Source organism: Danaus plexippus, chromosome 12 (assembly GCF_018135715.1).
Source record: "Danaus plexippus chromosome 12, MEX_DaPlex, whole genome shotgun sequence".
NCBI classification, from domain to species: domain Eukaryota; kingdom Metazoa; phylum Arthropoda; class Insecta; order Lepidoptera; family Nymphalidae; genus Danaus; species Danaus plexippus.
Window position 1 is genome coordinate 4,378,834 of NC_083545.1, and position 25,642 is coordinate 4,404,475.

At 30.3% G+C, this 25,642-nt stretch overlaps 2 protein-coding genes across 2 annotated transcripts; one reads left to right on the forward strand and one right to left on the reverse strand.

Moving 5' to 3' along the window:
* Positions 1-176: 176 nt before the first annotated feature.
* LOC116772512 (enhanced level of genomic instability 1) lies at positions 177-4,704 on the forward strand. Its single transcript, XM_032664731.2, has 3 exons — positions 177-357; positions 469-4,005; positions 4,108-4,704. The coding sequence occupies exons 2-3, from the start codon at positions 476-478 to the stop codon at positions 4,349-4,351; spliced, it is 3,774 nt and encodes a 1,257-aa protein (XP_032520622.2). The 5' UTR covers positions 177-357; positions 469-475; the 3' UTR covers positions 4,352-4,704.
* Positions 4,705-17,776: 13,072 nt separating this feature from the next.
* LOC116772298 (equilibrative nucleoside transporter 4) lies at positions 17,777-25,334 on the reverse strand. The gene is made up of 10 exons (XM_032664421.2): positions 24,890-25,334; positions 24,477-24,631; positions 23,481-23,684; positions 22,928-23,166; positions 22,758-22,830; positions 21,465-21,668; positions 20,044-20,231; positions 19,264-19,392; positions 18,989-19,100; positions 17,777-18,912 (listed from the first exon to the last, which is right to left on the reverse strand). Exons 1-10 carry the CDS (start codon positions 25,054-25,056, stop codon positions 18,728-18,730), a joined length of 1,656 nt encoding a protein of 551 aa, XP_032520312.2. The 5' UTR covers positions 25,057-25,334; the 3' UTR covers positions 17,777-18,727.
* Between the last annotated feature and the right edge of the window lie 308 nt (positions 25,335-25,642).

Consider the following 25,642-nt stretch of genomic DNA (forward strand, 5'->3'; position numbering starts at 1 on the left):
TACGAAATAATGAAAATAGACAGATTTTTCTAAACTAAATGTTAAAGAATTTTGCATTATTATATAATATTAAACAAAAAATAAAGACTGGTTTTTGAATCTACAGTTTTTTCAATGTCATTCCTTAATATATCAAGCTCATGTAATGATAATGACATATGTCATTTGACGTTTTAAACAACAATCAAGGCGCCAATTTTGCTTATAATATTCTCGTTAAAATTCGATTATATTTGTTTAATATGATTTTATTTGTGTTAAAAATAAACAGCTAAATATCAATATTTTATAACAATTCTAAGATTAGATATTTTTTATTTAACGGTGGTCTTAATCATTGTTGTTTTATAATGCTTGGTTTGTATAACATTATATAGATGAAGTAACTGGCTTTGATACTTTATCGTAAATAATTGTAGTCAATAATGCTGTGTATGAAAGTTAAGTGTTTGTTCTTTGTAATTACAGAACAGTGATGTCCAAAATTATTGAGATAGTTGCTGGAGTTGATGAAAAAAGCAACCCATCCCTCGATAATGATTTCGTAATTAAAAATAGTAAACGTGTACTTAAGCCTAGAGAAAATATTTTGAAGCACAAATGCAATAAAGAATTAAAGAAGAAACTTAAAAAGTACAAACTTAGAAGAAATAATCATGAAGACCCAGATATTTTAGATGTTTCACAAAACTTAATTACTTCATTAAAAATTAAATCTCCAAACAGTGATATTAACACAAATAGCAATAAAAATATAAGCGAAACGTATAAACCTAAAAATTATTTACTAAAAATGGTGAGAACTAAAAAAACGAATAAAGAAGCTAAGAAAAATCTTAAAGATAAGGAGGAACACTTACTGAATTCAATTCAGAAAGGAGATGTAGAAATCCTGCCTTTTGAGGATATTGAGAATGAAAGTAAAAAACAAATGAATGCTTTCAAAGTATTGATGGATTCTAGAAACAAGGTCATTGGTAGTAACTCTCCAGGAAAGAGTAAAACACCCACAAGCATAGAACTAGATGAAATAACCACACAAAGAGAAATTAAGGCAAAAAGAATTCTGTCACTGGACAAAATGGCTGAAGCGAAAGGATCACTAAAAAAAAAGGAAATTGAGGAATATAGAGACAGGTTTGTTGTGCAGAAAATGTTGAAAAGGGCTGAACTGTTGAAAAATATGATAACAAGCCCGGACAAACAAAAAACTGTACCAACTTCTGACTCCAAACCTGCAAATAACAAGTCACAAAACAAAACAAATGAGAGAGAAAAGAAAAATGTTATAGAGAAATCAAAAAAGACACTACAATTATGTGATTTATTTAATGAGCCAACAGAAAAGATAACACATGGTAATGTACATAATAATATTGCTCAAGAAGATATTGAATTTTTAAATAAATTGTCACCATCAATAAAGAAAAAAGAAAATATGTTGAGTTATTTTAAGAAGGTATCAAAGGATTCTGATTCATCTTTAGAGTTGTCTGATAAGAGCTCCCCTGGTGACAATAAACATGTTATAAAAGTGAAATTTACCCCAAAAAGAAAGAAAAAAACGAAAACGATGAAATCATCTGAAAATGTACTAAATTCAGATAATTTGACAAATAGTTTAGATGACACAAAGGACTCGAATAAAGCACAAGTTGAAAATTCTGAAAGCAGAAAAAGAAAAAGAAATATTGGTAAAGCTGAAAGCAAAGAAGACAGTTCCACACCAATACCATCAAATGTTATAGATTGCACTGAGAGTGATAATAGGCCCAAAAGAAATATTAAAAAACCTATTAAATATAGTGATGATATAGATTTGTTTAGTTCTGATGAAGAATTACATATTTTTACACCAAAGAAAAAGAAGAATATTGGGAAATTACCTGTAAATAGCACCGAGGATAAAAAACCTAAAAATGAAATCAATTTATGTGATGTCGAAAAAAAAAAGATGAAAAAAGATAGAACAAAATCTTCAAAATCAACAAGAAAACAACATGGAGCCCAGAACATATTAAAGGACAGGAAATTAGATAAAAAGGTGAAACTTTCAACTGAAAATTCTTTAAAAAATTTGAAGGGTGATAGTAAACCAACGAAACTTGCTCCGATATTTGTCGCCAAACCACAACTCTCTCCTGCAGCTATAGAGGCAAAACAGAATTTTCTGAAAAGTGGTGTCCCTGAGAAATTGAAAAAACATGCACTATCACAGCCCAATGTTGTTGTTACTGAATATTTTCAACCTGTTGTTCATGTACAACAAATTCCAATATGCACTAAAGAAATTTATAACGAATTTGATTTCTATGATACAAACCTAATTGATGGTCATTTACCTGTTGTGGGCGACTGTCTGTTAAAATCATTCCTTGAAAATGTTCCATCCAATATATTAAATGTACCAAATGTAAGACATAAACCTATAAAATTATTGAAGTGCCTTAAGAATGCATTTCCTAAATTTCCTGTTTATCGGACATATCATTTGCTTAAAGGCAAAAGCAAGGGAGAGGTTAAGGACTGCAGCTATCCAGAAATGGACAATAGTATTGAAGTTATAGATGGTCTTACAGATATAAGTAATGATAACCCTGATAAATTGAATTGGTGTGAAAAATATAAACCCTCATCTTCAAAGCAAATTTTAGGTAATTTTGAGACTATAAAGGAGTTAAAGAGATGGCTTGAAACATGGACTGAAAGTTTGATAAGATCTAAAAACTTTAAGAACAATGATTCTGATTCATCTGACTTCTATCATTCAGACACTGACACTAAAGATGGGCCAAAGAATATCAATAACTTGCTTATATTGAACGGTGTTACAGGATCAGGGAAAACCAGCAGTGTATATGCTGTAGCTGCTGAGTTAGCTATTAAAGTTATTGAGGTCAATGCGAGTAGAAAGAGAACAGGTAAAATTATGCTACAAGATTTGCAAGAAGCCACACAATCTCATAAAGTCAATAGAGGTAAAACTGCTATTGAAAATTCTCAAAAACAGCAGGAAATTGTAGTGACCGTCAAAAAACGGGGTAGATCCAAAAGAGGATTAGATGATACAAAAAGTTCGTCACAATCCAGTGAAAATGTTACACAGACAAGCCAAAGTCAGGAAACTTACACTGACATGTCTCTCATATTGATTGATGATGCTGACATTGTTTTTGATCAAGATGATGGGTTCTGTTCTGCTTTATCACAGCTAATCCAAAGCTCAAAGAGGCCAGTTATATTAGTGACTTCATCGTTAACTTGCCCTCATTTACAGAAGTTTTTGATGAATGGGAAGATATTACACATGCATCCATTCGTCCCTAGAATACTCGGTACTTGGCTAGATATCATGTGTTTGGCGGATGTCGGATTTTGTTTTGGGGGCTTAGGTGCTAGAATTTTGGATTTTTACAAAGGGGATATTAGAAAAACAATTAATTGCTTACAATTTTACATGAATTCTAATAAACATGTCCATGTTGATGAAGTAGCACTGTCCCAAATAAAATTAAATATTGATGATGAAACCTCAAGCACGTCTTGGGCTGATATCGAAGTTTCAGAAGACGTCTCACTTTGTGACGAAAATACACATATGTATATTGATAAACAAGTTGAAATGCTCGGAAACAAAAAGATCGACCCATTTAACTTTTGGTGGAGCTTACCAAAGTACTATAACACAGATAATAAATTAAAAAATAAACCAACCTCTGAATGTTTAGAAGACATTTCAAAAATATTAGATGCTATATCTATATCCGATATATTTGATAGAAATGACCAAACAGAAAAACAGTGTAATTTGCTAAGCAACTTTTGGTTGTGCCGTGAAAATCCAAGTGTACTCGAGAATGAGAGCTACAATGATTATAATAAATCACATAATTTTTTTAATGAAATAACTCAAGAACTAATGAATATAACAACTTCTAAAGCACAGAAAATTTTCAATAGTGACAGAAGACTGTGTATAAGCCAGCCAAATATGATGGTAGAAAGGTAGTTTATAATTATATTTTATCAAAGAATATCAGTATAGTATTTTTTTTTTATGTTACTCAGTCTATGTTTCTGTTTTGTTTATGGACATTTTTTTTTCAGGCAAAGAGACAGATTAGTGTGCAGACATAAAAAAATATCAAGTTTCTTGCACCCATCGGTGATATTAGATCGTAGATCAGTTACTTTGGATTACTGGTCCACTTGCAGAACAATATGTTGTCATGAAAAGAACAAAACTGATTCTGTTTCAAAGAGAAACAATCGCTTCTTCCACTACCTTAAGTCTATAAACTTTCTTTGCAATACTGAACTCTTTAATAATCTTGCTGATAGCTTAAGTTAGTACTTAATTTCTGCACTGTCTAAATTTAGTGAATTCCTTCATAGAATAATTTTTAATTTTTTTATATTATGTTTAGTACATTGTATTTTTTATTAGTTTTGTAATATAAAAACATAATCAGTTATTTATTTTAGTTTACTGTTATAAGCCTTTTCATTGATTATTGAAGTATTTTATATATTTTTTATTTAAGTAAAATTAGTTACACAAACAACTGTACGATCAAGTTATGAAATTAATAAAGTAAAAAACACATACATATATATTTTGAAATAGATTTGACATGAGCATTATGATTTCATATTGATATTTGTGAGTAAAAGAAGAAATAAAGCGTTTATTACAAAATGTTTTGTCCTTGTTTCTTTTTATGTCTTAAATTGCGTTATCATGTTGCTAGAGAGATTAAAATAATTATAATATGGTTATGTCTCGACGAATTCAAAGTCATAAGTGGAACTGCATTAATTGTGTCGTGTTTCATCGATAACGGAGACCTGATTATATACAATAAATAATATTTAACGTAAACGCCATTGCGAACTGATTTTAACTGGATCTAAAATTCTCTTTGTAGTTTCAAAACGAAAAGGTCACATCGTGACATTTCGCCTGACAGTTGATAAAAAATTAAATATGTCACGTCAATATTATTTTTCTTTTGATGAATGATAGATAACATACCTGCTATTTTAAAAGTTAAATAAAACAGGAAAGTTATAATTTTAGAAACGGCGTTAGACAAAAAAAAAATTGAATAATTATTTTGGAATCTATTTTTTTTAAGTGTTAGGTTAAATAGGTCTTAACATCGTCAGACATAATTTATTGATATAATAATAAATAGAATTATTTTATAATACATTCATACAGTCATTAAGTAGCAACATTTATACGAGCAGTTATTTGAATATTTCATAACTGTCGTTTATATCACTTGCAAGGAATGCATTACCAAAGATTTAGTATGGTGAGTTCTTAAGTATTCCGTAAAATTTCTTTTTTTATCAGATGTATAAAACTGACTTCATGTACCTGTTTAATATAAGGCAGTCTAAGTGAATGAGGTTACTTTTGACGGGTAATTATTTAAAAACTTATTATAATTATGATTTTTACAATAAAAAGGCTTCATTCAATATATTAAAAAAAAATATTAAAAAATCAAATTATTAATCAATTAAAAAAGTTTATTAATTAACTTCAGTAAAACTTATAAGTTTATTAATTACATTCAGCAAAACTTATACTTATTGTTGAACAAAATCTGAACATAAAAAGGTAATACCCATAAGTACGTACTTCTTTTAAAAAGATTAGAGATTAAAAAGGAAACAATTACATATCTGTTCCCATCTATTAAAAAAATGCGATTTTCATAAATACATTTATATCTTTTGAAATCCGTCTTTTAAGTTATAAATACAATGAATGATATCAAATCTTTTACACTTTTAAAGGCTTTAAATGTATTTACAAAACGCTCGTGTTATGTAGCTCGATATTTTAATGTTATTTTTTCTGTATTAAAATTCCTGTTTCCGATTTTATATTTATTTTAGATTACTTTCTCATTGTTTAAATATTTGATCGCCCGTTCGTATATAATTTTAGTCCCAAATGCTTATGTTGCTAACACTAAGTTCATTTAACCATATTATTAAATTTATAAAAGTAACATTAATTATACTTATAAATACCTATAATATCGATAAAACTTATTTTATAAGTAAGTTATATCATTTTAGGTATTCATTGTTATTTTCTTATTTACTTTAACCTAAGGATAAACTTTTAGTTACATATGATTTGAGCTAAGAGAAGTACTTAATAATTATTTGGTCAAAAATGTACTATGATGGTCGAGTACATTATTTAAGCATGTCACTAACATATTTCTCACCATTTATGCAAAGGACATTAAAAAAAATAAAATATTTAAATTATATAGTTTCATTTTAGTTGATTAAAAAAGATAATTGAATTTATTTTCGCAATAATTACACTCAAGTAAGTTTACATGCAAAATATTTATTTGATATGACAACTTTTTTAAATACCACGAAAGTTCTAAAATACATTTTCTCGGGCAATTGAATTTAATGTTTTTACTACATTATGTTCATCAATCGACGACTTATTTTGTTCCTTAACTTCCTCGATATCTTTATAGTATTTTAACTACGTCTTCTTTTTATATTATTTAATAAGGGATTAGTAAGTAATAAAAATAAATATCCTATCGTTCAGGAACATCATACAACTAAGGAAAGAAACTATAATAACAGTAAAAATAATATTATATTATTTTAGCTTAAACTGATAAAGAAACTTCTCAATTACAGAGTCTGGTACTGACACTGCACTTTAAAAAATTATCGGCTTACGTCCTTTAGAATCTAGATTATCTAATATTGAAACAACGACTTAAATCTTATCTCCTGGCTTCATCTCGGATATATTCACGACAAAATTATGTAACTCTTCTTCTACCCACATGCATTTATATCTGTTGACTAGAATAGATTGAAATGTAGCCATTAAAATCCACAACGACCTGTTGACTCAGATGAACTTTTTGAGAGAGTTATTCAATGATTTTTCAGGCGTTTTCAGCTTATTGTAGCTAGTACCTATAAAAGTTCCCCACAGCACGTTTTTTTTGATCTACCCACACACGAAGCTTTTTAAATTTTTCATTCACATATTATAGTAGATTTATGAATAACTGAAATCGCTTTGTGTAAGTGTTTTGAGGACACAAATATGGTTTAAAGGTATTGATTACATCTCCATAGCATATGTCGATTGTCTACTTACAATAGTAACATTTAATAATTGATAGCCCTTTTATTCAAATCAAAATTTTAATATAAATACACACTTTTTTGATCTTAAAATTTGTTTTTTAAGAGAAGTTTTATATCTTATAGAAATCTGAATTCATTGAATTAAAAAATAACATTGCCCTAGATGTAGGTATGTTAATGTACATTAATAAAAAAGAAAATATCTTGAATAATGCTGAATATGGAATTAATTTAAATATAATTGTAACTGATGAATACTTATTAACATTTAAGTTCCTAAGATAAAAGATGTTGAATTTCCGAACGACACATTAAACCAAAGGCTAAATTAATTCATAAGTATAAAAATCTATGGTTCAACTTAAAATATAGATTCTAGAATGTTTTTTATTTTAAAAAAAAACAAATAGATAAAGAAATTTCTGTTTTATATAAGATACCCGATGTCAATAACAAGGTTTGTTTGAAGGGCAATGATTAGAATTTAATTCCACTTTAATACGCAGGGATTTGTAAGTAAAGAAAGGTATTTTAAACTAGTGATTGTAAATATTTTTAACAACTAAGATTATTGAAGCTTAATTACCAAATATGCCTATTAGAAGCACTGTGGTTTTTAAAAGACTACATTGTTAGCCAAAGAACCATTTATCCGCCTCTCCAGTTTATTATTTCAAAATATTTTTAGACTATTTTTTGTGTATCTACACAGTCATTAGCTATCCAAATTCATTTTTTTTTCTAAAATGCTTAATATTTCATATGTATATATCCGATAAAAAAGACTTCTCACGAGGAGGACAACGACTTGTCAATGTTGGAGATATGAATGAATTAAATCAATTATAAATAAAAACAAGACTACGTTTTAAATTAATTATAACGAGCATGCAATCAATTTATTAAGTTATACCAAATAAAACAATCGATTCGATATTATTTTTAAACGTTCCATGCAAGGTAAGAAAAATTTAACTATAGCTTTAAGGGATTTTTAGTATACATAGTGATAGCACCTTTTTTTTCTTTTGGAAATATTCCCACCTGAGATTTAGGAAGTACAATAATGATAAAGAATTTAAATAAAGGACAATTGATATTATTATCATCTGTGTGAAACTTTATGCCGAATATATGCAGGGCCCGATGTAGCTATTTAGCCGCTTCGGGCGAAGATATTTTTGCCGCCCTTTACAATAAACAGAACCATACAACTACCTGTAGGTAGTTTTATGTATAAAATACCTATACGAAAGTTGAAAGTGTTTTTTTTTGTGAGAATCCTCGCACAGCATATGTATGTCTTTTAAAGAATATCACAGAAACTACTGAATTGATTGATATAATTTTATTGATACAGTTATGTAACTTTCAACTTGATCATCATCAACCAACCTATTGCGTGTCACTGCCGCTTAGAGCTCTCTCCCATTGTATCATGCTAATCTCGCTTTATTATGATGTCTTCGACATACTAACCAATCCTAACCTAACTAAAGGAATTAACATTTGTCATGAAAATCGTTTCAGAAGTTAAGACCAAGCGGTTAATTGTTTATTATAATCGAGTTGTTGAAAAACGTATTCTAGTTAATGTTCATACGGAACGTATGAAAAAGACACAACAAAGATTTATTAAAAAATTTAATACTCATGAAAAAATAATTTAAGTATTTGTATTTAAGTTACTACAAAACTATACAGTAATTTTTTGAAATAATGAAATTTATTTACATAAAATAACTATAATTTACAAAATAAATTATAGTAATTTTATGTAAAAATTTGTAAATTATAGTAATTTTATAGTATTTTATAGAAATCTTGAATAGTATGAAATAAATTTATACTATCGCAAACCTTGTGTTTTATTGAAACCAGGTAATCTCGCTTGTGTCATGGCGGATCGGAGGTAATTATTTTTAATCTGGAAAAACTTTTTTTTAGCCACTGGCAACTGTTACTGGTAAAGTTAAAAGTATCCTGTGCAATACTGATATTTGGATCAAATATTAAATCTGTTACAAATTTAAAAGCCTCTGACTGACTGACAGCTCCTTACAAAGTTCTAATGGAATTATATTGCTTGAGGTCTCATGAGTTAAAGTAGCCTCCAGGTTCTTGCAATGTTCCAACAATTCATCTTTTGGGAGTTCTCTTAAGACTTAAGGCAAAGATGTTATATAAAAAAGAAAAATGTTTACTGTGCTCAGAAATCTGGGAAATTATTAATTCTAAGGCGTTAATAGCTGTATCCATTGTGTGAAAAAATGTTTCGATTTTATATTAATGACGAGACTCAATTATTGTCAACACTCTCATAAGAAAATTGTTTTTTCTTGGATCCCGCACGAGGTCTAGCGACATAATCTAACACCTCGTAATCAATTGCAGAAGCTAAGGCTTTCGCGTCTTGAATAATTTGAGTGAAATACTCATCTGAACGTGACTTTTCAAAGAAGTCTTTGGTATTTTTAAGTAATTTAATAATGGAAACTAATTCAAAATCTTTACTTTGCATTAGCTTGCTAATAGGGGTAATACGATTAAAATTTTCGTACCAAATTATAATAGAACATCTGTATCCACATCTGTGTTTTGGTAAACACTAAACAATGCATCGTAAACTTGTCCTATTTGATGTCTTAGTAGCTTTATTGCTTCAATTCGACTTTCCCATTTCGTATCACTAAGTGGTTTTAGGGTAATTAATATCTTTTACATTCTTCAAAAGAATAGACCACCTTATTGTTGAAGACGAAAAAAAAAAACAAATATTTTTCGGACGGTACCTAAAAAAATTTCGTTTACCGCTCAGTTCAAAGAAAGACTACTGCAGGGAACGTAAAATGCTCTTAGATTGATGGTTTTAATCCTGGTTTGGACGCCGCTTTGGAAACCTTACATATTAGATCTTGCTCTCTGATGTTTTCTAAAGACAATCCAAGTGCTGATAATTGTTCCACGATAATTTTTGTTAGTGCCAGATTTCTCGATTGGTATAAATCCTAAAATTATGTAAATGTAAATGAACTCATTTTGAATTGTTTTACTTAACTAGGTTGCTTGTTTCTCCTCTTTTTCAAAACTCTGCGTGCATGTTCCTGTATAATGGGATTGAATTCGGCTAACAACTCCACTAGATTTAAAAAAAATACTATTGTTACGTTGATACAGATTATCAGAAGTACCTTGAAAAGCCAAACCATTTTTAGCCAACATTTAGCTGATTGCGGCAATTCGTAACAATACTCTGTTCCAGTGTTCTATTTTTGATTTAATTGTTCTCTGTGACATCTATCGTACGACACGATTTGAGCCTAGGTGAAAATTCAACCCAAGATTTTACAGCTCCAATATGGTTTTGTATCGGCTTATGAGATTTTATCACATCACCTATATCATACATGCTTCAAATTTTTGTAACCATCTTCAAATAACCCGAAAGTTGCAGTTTTATTGAAGATTTTACAGCAAAATCAATATACCGAATTTTTCGTCACAGAATATACAAGTCAATTTCCCAACATTTCTTCACCCTTACTAAATTTTTTCATATAGTATCTCGAAGTTGATCTCCGACCATTGATATCTTGTGGATAATCAAATTCATGCAGTGGTTTTGGAGTACCTCTATTTACCAAATATAATCTTTCTGCATCTTTTAATCTTTTGGGCCAATCGGCTAGATCAACATATAAAATAGATGTTGATTCTGTAGATGTTGCAATAGCACTTTCAGTTATAATTGCAGCTTCACCTGCAATAGCATTTGACCCAGAAGTAGAAGTACCAGGTTCCCAGATTACATTAGAATTGAACGTATCGGTTTCTGGCATGGGTGACGATGGTTTGTTTAGCTCACCCCTTTTTTCAAAAAGTTGTGTAATGCTTGCTTTTGCCACTCTGCATCTTTTTCTAGTCTTCGTTTTTATATTTGTGTCCCGATAAGCGTGACCTACCGTCAGTTATTCTGTACGTTTAAATATAAAATTAATTAAAGTGGAAACGTGAACGTAGCGGCGAGTGACAGTTAGTGAGATGTCAAAGATGAGAAAGCGGTCAAAGAAGAGACTATTTACCTTAACTTAGAAATATTAAGTATATTTTTTTGCAAAATATGTTCAATATGTCCTTTTTTATCAACTACGTACTACCATTTACTTTTAAAAATAGATGGGTACACTTATATCATCAATTCGCACGCACTTTTCAATATCGATGTTATGATACATTTGCCCCACAAAATATCATGTCTCTTTCAAATTTAAATATAGAACCAACTTGTAGACAACTTATATTTCACAACATAGATAAAACTCATTAACTGCTGTATTATTCACGTATATGAAGAGCATTTGTGTCTGGGACAGAACGTCTTTACTAGAAGTCATAGCAATAACTAATGGTAAATTGTAAATTTTTTAATGTCATTTGTGTTTTAGGGAATCCCCATCAAACATAAATTTCAAGACAGAAAGGATCGCCAGTTCAGATATATAAAATCGACAGAAAATTCAAATGATGTTTTTGTATTTTTGTTTCTAAGTTTAAGTTTTGTTGGTTCCTCATTTCCTAGTTAGGTAGAAATTCTTTCAACTTAGGGTACCCTTAAATTTCAATAGTACCGATAGCTCCTTCACTCGATAGCAGTAAGTATCGTATCAGATGTATCGACACCGAGATGAGTATCCATATTATTAGGTACCGAATTTACAACCAAATTTAAATTTAATTTTAAAACCTCCGATTGAGTAATAACCAATAATCAAATGTGAATTTGAGAAAATGGAGTTTGGAACTTATCACTCATAAATGAGACATTTAAAAGTCTTATCAAAGTTACTAAATTTCAATTGCGACGTCTTAAATTATCGGTACGCAAAAAAGTTTGAGCAATAGTAAAAATGTAAATCAGAATTGCCACCCCCCCCCCCCCTCGAACAGCTATTTGCTTCCACTATCTCAAATATATAAAAGGCAACTAGGCCTAGGATGGTCTGACAGGAATGTATTAGTTGTTATAGAATTATTTCTTATAAAATGCTGCCGCAGTCTTTTTGTCATCAAAAAATTTGGATTATTTTATTTAATTTAATACAAGTAAGTTTTGAAGATTTGCAGTACATTATAAAAAAATAAAAGGAAAAGAAATTATATTACGTATATGTAGCGCTGGCAATGATTTCGTGACTTAAAATATTATCACAAATAAAGAATCTTCATCTTTCTCATGAATCAATAAATCTCTACTGTCATAGCATTTATCAATGTAAGGCAGAATTACAATTTGATAAGTTTTTTATATTGTAATAAACATTACTGTATCATGTTCTACAGCTTTAGAATAGGCATCTAGACGAGCGATAAGCAGCTCCGTGGCAATGAAGGTAATCGTTACAGTTTTTTGGGTAGTACCAGACCTATTCCCGGGGAGTCCCCCTTACTATTCAGACTTAACACTTAGTCGGAGTAAAGTAATAAATCGCTTCTCCAGTTATAAACAAAACTAAATACCTTAACGATTAAACAATGTCGCTGTTTCGATGTTTATAAGGAAGGACATTAATTATTTTAGGCGGATAATGACGTCCTTGTAATGTTTAAGGAACAAAATATAAACTAAAAACCTTGAAATTGAGGAAATAAAAGAAATGAGCTTGGCACTTTCACATTTAGCATAGTTTATAATTATGAAAGCACGTTTATAAAACAACAAGTACGTTTTAAGAAGAAGTACAATATATCTTAATTGGTGACAATCATAACATTTTGTTATAGTATGTTAAAGATAATCCCTGACTTCTGATTTTTTATCTATTAAAAAAAAATTAAGGAAACAATGCTATTTTTACATAATTAGTATATTATCAGTAAATAACATAGTAACACGTTGTAAATGTATCAGATATTTTTTTATGAATTCGATTATTTGAACCGTAGGGGAAGTGAGTTAAAAATGGTACATATTATGTTTTTAAGCTTATTTTTTTTTTATCAAAATTACTACTATTGGAAATAACATAAAATTGTAATACTTTTTGAATAGTAAACATATAATATAATTGCTTTGTTCCTATTGTACCTAAATAATAAAAATAAAAATTCATATTGTAGTAATGAAAGGTTTTTCTATGAATATTTTTAATGGAATAAAAATAAAGTATGATGGCAAATTTATATGAACGATATACCTTTTTGGACGCACTTCCCTCAGTCGTGAGGTATGTTGTTTTTACAATCATTAACTGTTTCTATTTTTAATACAGACTGTGTTTGTGACGGTTTTGAAGATATTTTTGTCTTAAAATTTTTTCAATTATTAATATTGTTTTTTTTAAAGTATTTTTTTAATAAATATATGTTAAATTCGTAGACATACTATACAAAATGACACAATGGCATGATACATACAATGAAAATAACCAATAGTACCTACAAGACTGTCCTTCTATTAACAACATCCGTGTTTTCGTTTAGTATCTCTTGTTGCTAAGAGACTTAAGACGAAGATCATTGAACGTTTCATATAATTTGACCGCTGATGGCTTATAGATTATTGCTGATAAACAGATTTTTCATCACTACATAAAAACCACACAAATAAAAAACAATATATAAGTGTGGAAAGTCCAAAAACCCAACCTATCAAAGGTAAAATTTTGGTTTAAAAACGAAATAAATTTAATAATTAATTAAAAAATATGGCCACGGAGTCCCTGAATCGTGATCGTGACATGTTATTAAGTTACTGACCGCTTATCTTTCTCGCTTAGAAAGAATACTACAAGGCTACAAACAGTGGGAAAACATACATAAATTTGTATAACTGTTTCTGAACTAAACAGGAAACGTACAATTCATACGTCAATTAAATCTTGTCTGTGACATGCTAGTGTCAGTTATGTCAGGAACATTGAGTAAAGGACTAACATCTGGTTGTTGGTTTTATAAATAGCCACGATTGTGTGCAACGTGTTGGTTGATAACAACTTGGTTGTTCTGTTACTCGGATATGATCTTCTAGAACTGTATGGATTTGTACATGTCTTATCATAAATGCAACTGTACATAGATGACTAATTAATTTTAGGTTGTTTCTCAGTAAAATAATTTCTAGTTTGATAGTGGATTAGTATATATTTCGATTCATTGATAAAATAGGACTTCTTATCATTATCGATAAAATAATCTATTTAAAGCTATAACTAAACATAGTGTGTGCTTGAGTAATTGTGATAAGTATGATTGTGTCTGTCATATTTTTATTAAGCTTGATATGTTTTACTAAGAATTATACATCATCTTCAGATATTCTATCAGCCAATAAACGGACAACAACATGAGTAAATTCTCTGGTTACATCTATCTTAACACAATAAGTGAATTTAACAGCACTATCTTCTTAGTATACCCATCTGGTGAAAACTAGTTATTGTGATCTAGAACAATATTGACGTTATCTTGAATAAAATACAGCAATTGACATTTTAATGGTATCTATCTACGATCATTGAACATGAACAATTCATCCCACTTCAGCCGAGCTCTACTTCGAACGGCAAATCATTATCCACTCGTAAACAAAACTGAAGTAATGAAAATGATTTATAGGCAGCATAATTGTATTAATGACGATAAAAAATCTATAATGCGTAACCTTTTGCTCTCCACAGTTGTCAATGGCTGATCAGTCTTATTTTTATGTGATAGTAAAAATAATAATATATAATTAAAGAGCACAATAGAGTAGACGAGTTTTTCCTAAGGCCATAGCTAAGCGGTCGCTAACACTGGCGCCGGACTGGGGTTATCGCTGGGCGCGTGCGCTACGGCTGTCGTCGCGACGCGCTTAAATATAACGTCAAGCAAAATACGGTGCTAGTCAATAAAGTGTGCTCGCAGTATACAGTCAAAATGGTGAAGAGCTCGCTTCGTGGTGAAATTTGCGGTTACTGCAACGCTTGTGTTCGTATACGTCTTTGTGCTGCCAGAGGACGCAGTCCCGAACCATTGGAGTGTGCTTACAAGCATATTTTAGATTCGTACGGGGGTAAAAATATTGAGCCGGAGAAGGTTTTGGACACGCATAAACCGGCCTGCGCATCTTGCCGGTGGACGTCGGACGCACAGTTCCCTGAAACGCCGCCTTCGTCGAGTGACCTAAGTTTGGAATGGAGTTCACAATCTCAGTCGCATAGAGCACGACTGAGGAGACGTAAGAGATAAGGATGAACATACGAATACATTTCCGAAAGAAATATATGGGGAACCAAATCGTGGTATTGAGATCGAAGGAAGGCTTCGCCAGCTACAGAGGCACATAACATTATATGCTAGTCATGCTGTATACTGATTGAATTGTTTATGACCTTTTTTTATATTAAAATATAAGACTTTTTTATAGTCTGTTGTTTTACTTTATATCAAAATAAAAATTTATATTGTATAAAAAACGTGATTGTTTCATCATATAAATGGATTACTGTTTCAGCGAGTGGACTGAGACTGAGTTGTTGATGTTATAATTATCTTTACAACCTTATGTATGTAATGACTTAATAAACTATAAATAAAATGAAAAGGTTTTTTAATCTACTTACTGAGACACTTACATTACATGAATGGCCTCTATGTATATATTTACGAATATCTCAATACATATATCATATTATAGTATTCTGAATGGCTGATGAGAAGCTCTCAAAATCCTACATATTGTTATAAATAAAAAATATTATAATAATATATCTTGATTATTCGGAGTTTTAAGTAAGGAAACGAGGATTTTATTTCCATGTTTCATATTCAACCAACCAAAATTGTAAACGCGACAGTTTGTAGAGATATAAACAAATTGATTAGTATTACAAAGTAAAAGAAACTGTGAAGATTATAATAAAATTACCAAATGGCTCATACATCAGAATAACAAATGTACTATAAAAAGAAATATTAGGACACTTGCAAAATACTCTACGTTAGTCCGCAGAATATCATAATATTAATTAAGAATAAAAATTATTACTTTTTTTTTTAAGTATCCGTAGAGGTAAATATTAAAGATGTCAAATGCCACGTGTTATTTCGTCTACACGTGCTACATCTGATGCAATATGTCTATTAACGAGATCATTAAACGTGATAGTATACGAATTAACTTAAGCGTCTGTCATGAACTATTCACGAGAATATTACATATAGATTACCCTAATTAGAACCCCCACACTGGCCTAGATAGTATACTATGTACGTAATAACACGTAATAAGATTTTCCACAACTAAATCAGATACTCGTATATCAAGCTTGTAGGATACTTTGTTTTTCTTGTTTGTAAATGTTTTAAAGAAGGAAGATAATGTTTCACATTTCTCTATTCTCCGATTGTTTTTTTAGGTGTAATATAATACAATTTTTAAAAAACTATCTCTGTTTCGATTGCTAGAAATCCGAAATAGTATATCTAAAGCCTATCTATTTTATACTACTTATATGCTCAACTCTGTGATGTACATATTGCAGAAAAAAACAGGATCAACACGTTTAGTCTAGACTCTAGAAAATATATATTGTTTCTTATACTTAATGTAATAGAACCTTAATATTGTTTGAGAAAGCTGGTAGATACTCGCGATTTAATCGAAATCCTCTGTGAATCGAAATCGATATTATATATAAACGAATTATTAAGCTTTCGAGAGGAAAATAGTAAGTATACATGAATTTTTTGATTGATTATTGACTGAAATAGATTTAACGTCCACAAACAAAAACAAGAACCTTTCTAAAATGATAACTTTAATACAGAATTTTTAAATCTTAAAAAAATTCTGAATCCTAATATGTATATAAGCATATATTTATTTTTAGTTCGTAGTTCATTTGAATGGCTTTACGTAAGAAAAGTGACGTAATACTTCTCAATAATTATTTATTATTTAGTATTTCTTGTACATATGATTTTTGATAATTTACCGATCATAGTTAATTTGAAGTATTGTATGAGTCGAATATAATATTATAATTCACTCATAGTTAGAGTTCTGTGACGAATTTGACGAAAATCCTTATAGATTTATTATCTATCTCTCATCTGTCAATCCTCGGTTCGGTGCCTTCGGGCTCGGTTTAAATTTCACTTTTGTTAGTCATTTATAGCGACTCGTTATAAAGTATTATAACTGTGACCAATGTTTATTTCTTGTTTTTATAAACATTTATGTGTGTTTTATATATTGTTTGATTTTCAAAATAACTGAATGCCACTCAATTATAGCACCTATGTCATATATATTATATAACAATATTTAAAAACATTTGTATGTATTTTTTTATTGTCGTCTATCATAATAAAATTTTTTACATACTTTTATCGACAACACTAATTATAGCAGTCATTAAATTTGTGACTCCAATCATAAAAGTAATCACAAACAAGACAGATGTCAAAATGAAGTTTAAAATCGTAGTGACCTTATGATATGCACCTAAAGACATTGGAAAAACATTTTACAACTAATTAATACGGTCATAAAATGAGGTGTAATAAATGTAGGAAAAATACAATAATAATACAATAAAGAAATCTCTGGAATGTTGTTTAATATATATTTTTGTTATTGTTACATTTTTAAGCTAATTTCTATCTAAACTTTGCTAACGAACGTTATTCTATTGCAGTGTATACATATAATTTCAAAATTGAAAGTATTAGGATGCTTTACAAATAAATAAATAAATAAATAGCGAAATATATATTTTTTTTTACATATGTATGGAGTTTAAAATTAAAAAGGATATGTTAGTGTTATGTTATATATAAATAACTATGTACAACATATATACATTTCTTAAAAAACCTTAGCCTTAATTAAAATTAAAAATGTTATCGAGCTTAAAACTGTAATAAGTAAAGAATGTTCATAATTTTGTTAATTAACTGTTAGGTTAAACACATATTTTGTTATTAAAAAAATTATAATAAGTTTCGTTCAATAAAAATTAGGGAAACAATATTTTTTTAATCATGTAAAGGTAACAAATAATAATTATATTTATATACATATAGTTTATATATACATATATAATATATGTATATATATTTATATATATATGTACAGTATATAATCTTAAGAGATAATAAGAAACATTATTAATAGAAAATAGAAATTGGTATACAAAAGGCGTGATATATGTATATAAATTGAAAATATTTCGCTGCAAGTGTTATTTAAGTGTCTAGTTTATAATTTTTTCTAAGGAGTAATGAGTTTTTTATCATACAAACTCTCTATATACCATATAGGACCAATAGAAAAGTTATTTACAAAGTACATAACTAAGTATGGTAAGTTGGTTAAAAAGTTCGTGACGTAAAGAATTAGGTACGTGTTTTATAGTAACTGCGCTGTTTAGCTAAACGGTACACTTATATTTATAATTAGATTTTACAGTAAGATAACCTGCAAATTGCTACAAACATTTAATGATTTTTCTACCCAAAAATAAACTTAATTTTACTCAATCACAGAGATTCTAGTTTTTTGTGTCTGACGTAAAAAGATTTAATGTAACGGTAGAACGTAAGTGGCATTCATAGAGTTGATTGGTACGGGGGGGATGGTGGGGAGGACGGGGGTGGGGTACACCTTACAGGTCTCAGCTGGGGGACCTAACATACCAAGCAACAGATACGACACCAAAGAACCCGATAGTAGACCGCCGTTGTAAGATAACGTCATCATGTTACCTGGAAATCACTTCTATTATTATTACATTCCACAGATTAAAAATATATATATATTTATAATGTTTTTTTTAATTACCAGCGATCTCCCGATGTTCTCTGCCGACTCTCGATGGCGCCATTATCATTGGAACGGATCCGAATAAACCGTTTGTGAATCCCAATACAACCGAGAACATTATCGGATAAATCTACAAAATAAATGTACATACTAATAAATTAAAAAAAAAACGTAAAGTGTTTTAAAACTAGCGAGATTCAAAAAAGATTAATACGCTTCACCATGAATAATTAAGATATGTTGAAAATTAACAACATTTGGTTATTACGTATAAGTATCATTTTATTACTTACATCTCCCACGATATGCGGCGAATACCTCGGTGCAGCGCAGAGAAGAAGCAGCGGCACAAGTAAAAGACGTAGACCGCTGGCCATCAATAGCTGGCTGCGACTCCACTCGTACGGCCAAGCAGCAGCTATCTGTCACAATAAAAACCTTACTTAATTTGTAAAACCAACCAAACTCTTTTGTATACTCCACTACGTGACATTGGGAGAAAACTATAGGTCTCTGTGAGTTAGCAGTCCATTAATAAGGAATACAAATCGTCTTTGCACGGATGAAGGCCGTATTATAAAAAAAAAAGGAACAGAAATAAAGATCATACTATCATGGCGTATTTTGTTAATATGTTGTATTGTATAGAATTATTCCAGATTGTTTTAAGTAACAAATTGTAAACAAGCTGTAATAATGATATTTGTTGTTTCGTAATCGGTATAATCAATTGTAACGATAAGTAACCTTTGTAATGACTGGAACGTTAGACTGAGAACTGCAGTGTCGATAATACAGACAATTCCAGAAAGGGTCGCGATCCTTTCAGCGAAATAATATTTGATATTCATTTAAAGGCCAACTGTCGACGTATCGGGATAGTAATAATTTATTGTTCCCTTGTATTTGAGCACAAGGACTTGAAGCCAAAAATATTTATTGAATAAAATTGCTCCGCTTCTACGTGTCAGTGATGTATTAAGTCTGTATGAGTGTCAGTAAGTTATATTATTAATTTGTATAAAATCGACTAATTGCCTGGTAGTGACAAAAAATATGACAAAAATACATACTTTTCCAATAAAATCGAAAAGGTTGAAGGCAGACATAAGTACGATGGGCATCCACGATCCGAGACGACATGACGGCACCTCTGAGGCAATGCCGGGGTATAAACTTAGCGTCGTGAAGTACACAAGCCCGATAGAGACCATGTACGGATAGATAGCGCGAGCTACAGCCCAACGAGCCAATACGCCTCCTGTTAAAGTGTTAGAAATAAACATACTAAAGGGAAAAAAGTGTCATAAAGAAAATTAGATTGCAGTAAAACTAGGGGAGGGGGAAAAAAAAGTGGGAACGTCTTCGTGTCTTCATAAAATGACACGCAAAATCATTTTTAGTATTTTCCCCCTCCAACCTAATTCCGACAGATAAGATATTCTATCTACACTTGTTATGTATACCTACTATTTATTTGACTCTCCTTATTTGGTAGATGAAATAAAACATTATATTCACTAAAAAGCAAACACTTAAGTTGACTGTTATTAAGTTTTGATTAAAAGTAAAACGAGGTTAGTGTTATCTCAATCAAATTCCGTAAATAATCCCCGATTCTTATTATCTTTGCAATTCGGCAGCCATCGTCTATAACTATAATCATTTTTTACAGATATTAGAAAAGAATAACAATTTTAATTTATTTTGCTTATAAAGTACTACTTTTTCACCAGCTTCTTCTTTAGACCAATTTTTTTAAATAAACCATACAATTGATACATTTTATATACGGAGCTATATTACTTTTAAGTTTTAAAACTATATCTAAATACTTATAAGTACCTGCACATTACTCGTAATATTTACATTTTTAATATATTTATATAACTGAGGGAGAGCAGAATTAAATTCCTGTAATTTACTCTTTCATATATTTAATTATTTTTTTTACGATCATATTAATTTTTCCGTAAAAACATTAGCTTAACGAGATCTAAGATTTTCGCGAGTTTTATTCATTTAAATGAAACTAATATTTTTTCGGATATACTACGAGATGTGTCGTCTGCCCGTGATCACGGTTGCTGAAAAGTAACCGAAAAGTCGGGATTATGTAGTTTTTCAAAATAATAAAATCCGCGTAGTATATCCGGGAAATATTAGTTTCATTTACATTAGCTTAAGTTTATTCAGCACGAAATGATATCAACAATATATGGAACGAATCACACATACTGACGTCTCTCGAGAACAACTATATGATAGTCATAATTGCAAATGGTAAAAGTTATTGGGGGTATAAGTTTGATATAAATAACTTGATATACACGTTCACTATTTTAGGAAGAATTCGTAAATATTATAAGGTTAGTAAGAGGAATTACTTTATGCTGTTAAAAAAAAAAATCATTAATTAAACATATTACGAAAAAAAAAAATTAATTTTAAGGTATATTTGTATATAATTTATATTCTATAATATAATACACACGTTTGAAACTTCTCCACGAGGTGGGTCGTTCTGGTGATTCAAATACGACGTCTTCCACTTTGTATGAAGGTCTAGGGGTTCTCAGGGTGGATGGTGATGCTGACATCTCAGACACACTCGCCGGTGGTGAGGCCAACGGAATTGGTGGAGCTGCAGTTGGCGAATACACTGGGTTTGCGAAACTGAAAGTGTTCTCTACTTCGCCTGTAATATTCAATGAAAATTATCATATTATAATTCTACACTTTTTCATCAATATAAAAATGACGCAAATTTTCCATATTAGTGATATAGTGATAATTCGTAGCGAAAAACATGTCAAACAAACTTTTAATATTAGCAAAGTGTAAAATCTAATGCTGATGATTTCATTAATATTGATAATTAAAATCTGTCATACATCTATGTTTGAAACAGAAGACAAGAATATTTTTCTAACAATTTGTTTAACGTTTTCGAAATATTAAACACGAATTTCGTAAATTTTTTCTATATATATTTACTTATATATCTAGTATTTTGCAAATTTTTGAATAATAGGTTAAATACATTTCGTCAAAAACCAATTATAAAACACAAATAATGCAGTTTTACTTAAGTTCATTCACCGAAATATACGATTTTTTTTAGTTTACATGAATCTTAATTTAGTGTGTTTACAAAATGTAATTCACAAAGTTAATTTTGAAATAAAATATAATGAACTGATATGATGTCACCGGTGATTTGCTTACTTTTGGTATACTTTAAGAAGTGACAAAATTTTCGAGAAAATATCCGTTATGGCGTTATGTACTTATATTATAAAATTGAACCTCGTAACTCAAAAGGCTTATGTCTTACACAGACACATCCATCTCATCTCAACGAGGTAGCAATCTCAAAGTAATTTGTTATTAAAAATTAATATGGACATATCATATATACACAGGACAAATCCAAAATAATATATTTTTCGTCTATAGCTCCTCATTAATACAAAATCGTGTGGTTATTTAAAAAGTGCCTGATGCGAGCGAGTTATCAAAGTTTTTGTACCTATATGTAATACCATCATCTAATTCATCACCGATCAAGCGGTTCTTATAAAAAAATTGTTTCAGTAACCTGTAATAAGTGTATTAATCATAACATTCGATGAAGATATCGGTATTTTATTTTAGATATTGGCCATTCGGAAAAATAGTTTACTGTTCACGTAAAAAACTACTACTGCTTAACAACATAAATAATACTGTCTATTGCAAAATAATCCCTAAAGATAATTGCTTTTTAAAACATTCAGGCACATACCAACTCCCGAGGAAGGTGCTGGACTCTGAAGCTTTAACACTCCGTAGCTTGGTTCGCCAACTTCACTCTCCATCTGAAGAAAGAAATAAGTCTTAGTATAGTCTAGTACGATAATATTTACGAGTAAGAAATAATAGGAGATCACATGTAAGAATAATTTTTCAAATTACCAAAGTAGCGTCCTCTGTCGGATTCAAATGTAGTTGGATTCGACGTCGGTGTCGAGATTCATTAGTCAGTCTGAGGTAATGTTGTACCAGTGGGTGACGCATCATGACATGATGCAGCATGGAGTGTCCGAGGAGTATCAGTATAGAAAACACGAAGAACATAAACGTACTGCGCTTCGGCTGACTGAAGCTGTACTTCGTGACGATCCTGTCTAGTGAAACCCAAAAACCAGCTGCGCCTGGAGATATGTAAAAGCATTCGCGTCAGATAGAAAATATATTGATCAAATAGAAAAAACATTTTTATGGCTCTTGGCTTAGAGATAAATGTTAAGCGAGTTAAAACTATATATACATAGTCACTTGTCACTTGGCTTCATACAAGTAACATGTATGATGTGATCTAATAAAGAAAAGATGAAAGAAAGAAATGAAAGGAATAATAGAAAATCTTTTGGTACATGTAGGGTGGAAGGGATACAGGCTGTAGTTCCACACATACAAACTGACGAATTTATAAAATTTATAGTGACGTGATTTTCATGAAACTTACTTTCGCCCGCCATGACAGCCTGAGTGTACCTCGGAGGGAGACATCCTGTAAAGCCGTAATATGAAGCTTGTTGTATCGTACATCCGAAAGCCACGACTCCAATAGCAACCAGGTTGATGGTATATGACACACTCGTAGAGAAACCGTCCCAGCCGATATTACAAACAGCCACGAACAGCATAGTTGCCAGAGATAGCAGGATACCTGGATATTTGTATACTTAATAATGTTCTCTCCTACTTAGCATAGACCTCAAAACTGATATATTGTCTTTCAGTATTTCTGTTATAAGGTACTATACAATCGTTATAAAGTATTATGTCCGGTGATGACGTAAAAGAATAACTTGAACACGGTTGAAGATATCTATTGAGGATAATTGTACTAAACAAGCATAGAAGTCAAACAGAACTATAGCTACTAATCTTAGAATGATTCGTAGGCAGATTTGGTCACCTTTTCTACTTTAACCCACCCGATTAACATAATGAACAGGGAATCGAATTCGAGAAAAATTCAAAAATTAAAGTAGTTAATTCAAACCGTCTCTGATACTATTACAGTAATAATATTTGGTACATAAAAACGTCTGTTATTCAATCACACAAGAACAGACGAAGCAATTTTAATCACTTATATTGCGGTTTTCTAAAAAGAAATAAGTTGTTTATATTAATAAAAAATAAAACTCTAAAACGGGGCTCTAAATTTTACTACAATTGCCGCGATTATCTCGCATTTATGAATGCTTCTTTGTTTGATGTTATCTAATATTTTCGCGTGTATTCCTTTCAATAAAAGAAACGTTTTCTGATATTACGATCAATTTTATTTTAATTATTTAACAACATCATAATCCCGATGTTTCGGTACAATCTCGTATGCCCGTGATGACGATTGCTGTAAAGGAACCGAAACGTCGGCATTATGATGTTGTACAATAATAAAAAACGCGATACTAATATTCGATGAAATTAGTTTTGTTCGTTCGATTACCGAAAGTGATCCGAGTGTTATAAGTGAAGAGATCCAGCAAGAGGTTGTTGGTAATGACGGCGACGCACGCGGACACGATGTAGACAGTGGACATGTCGAACATGATGGTAGACTTAGGGTAGTGATGTTGGAAGTAGTCCACGGCCATAATAAAACTGAAATTTATTATAATTACATATTTTATTTCATTCGTTTCTTAAATCCTAATTTTATTTTATTTTTCTCTGTCTATCACATGTTTGTCATGTAATGTTTTTCAAATGTTGACTGTAGGGAACATTATGCAATTTTTTATGTATTAATTATAGTGTATGGAATTAATCGTTAATTTTATTTTTCAACGTTTACCTACTATTTTTATATAACTTATGTTTTTAATGGTTTTTTTTAATAAAAAAGTTTAAATTACTTACCTATTAAATGGCAACAGAAAAGCCGCGCCGGCTACGAACAGTGTGAAGTATACAGAGTTGTATCTGTCCGGTGGCGGCGCCCCGGGCTCCGGCATCGCTAGCGCCTCACCCCGCGCAGCACGTATAGCTTCGATTCTAGCGTAGCCCCGACCCAAAGTTTCATTCATCTTACAATTTTCACTATAAATATTATTCTCTCTCTTTGCCAAGCATTTTTACCGTCGAAGAAGTATCTACGTTATCACAAAATTTTCTTCCGATCTTTTACATAATAAACAAAACATATGTCTATATATCTAGCAATGTTACTATTTATATATTAAAGGTAACTTGTAGGTTATCATAACTGAAATCACTAAACTCTTGACTTTTCTTTGTTTTAGTTATCTTTATATCAACAATCACGGCCGGTGTAAGTTGACAGGAAAGGTGTGTGGTATGTGTTACCTAAGAATGACTGACGCATGCGCGTAAGCATCGATTTCTAGTGCAGGGTAAGCAACGATATACTAAGCAACGATATAAGCATCCGAAATATTTTGCAACACATTGAGAAACATCACATAAACAAATTATAAAGTACATAGACTGATTTTACAGTAAGCCTAATTTACTTTTCGTATTTTTCCGTTAAAAGGCTATAAATATAATTATTTTATTATTTTTTTTGTTGCTGCGTCGTTTGATTTTAAATATATAATTATTTTATATAGGTAAAATTATACAATTTTATATTTTTAAGTAATAAAATTA

Coding starts and splice junctions, on each gene's coding strand:
- LOC116772512 (XM_032664731.2), top strand. CDS start 476: ATGTCCAAAATTATTGAGATAGTTGCTGGAGTTGATGAAAAAAGCAAC. Junction 4,006..4,107: donor CCAAATATGATGGTAGAAAG/GTAGTTTATAAT, acceptor TTTTTTTTTCAG/GCAAAGAGACAGATTAGTGT.
- LOC116772298 (XM_032664421.2), bottom strand. CDS start 25,056: ATGAATGAAACTTTGGGTCGGGGCTACGCTAGAATCGAAGCTATACGT. Junction 20,232..21,464: donor CTCGTGGAGAAGTTTCAAAC/GTGTGTATTATA, acceptor ACACTTTAACAG/GAGGCGTATTGGCTCGTTGG. Junction 19,393..20,043: donor TTTTCGATTTTATTGGAAAA/GTATGTATTTTT, acceptor TTATTGTGACAG/ATAGCTGCTGCTTGGCCGTA.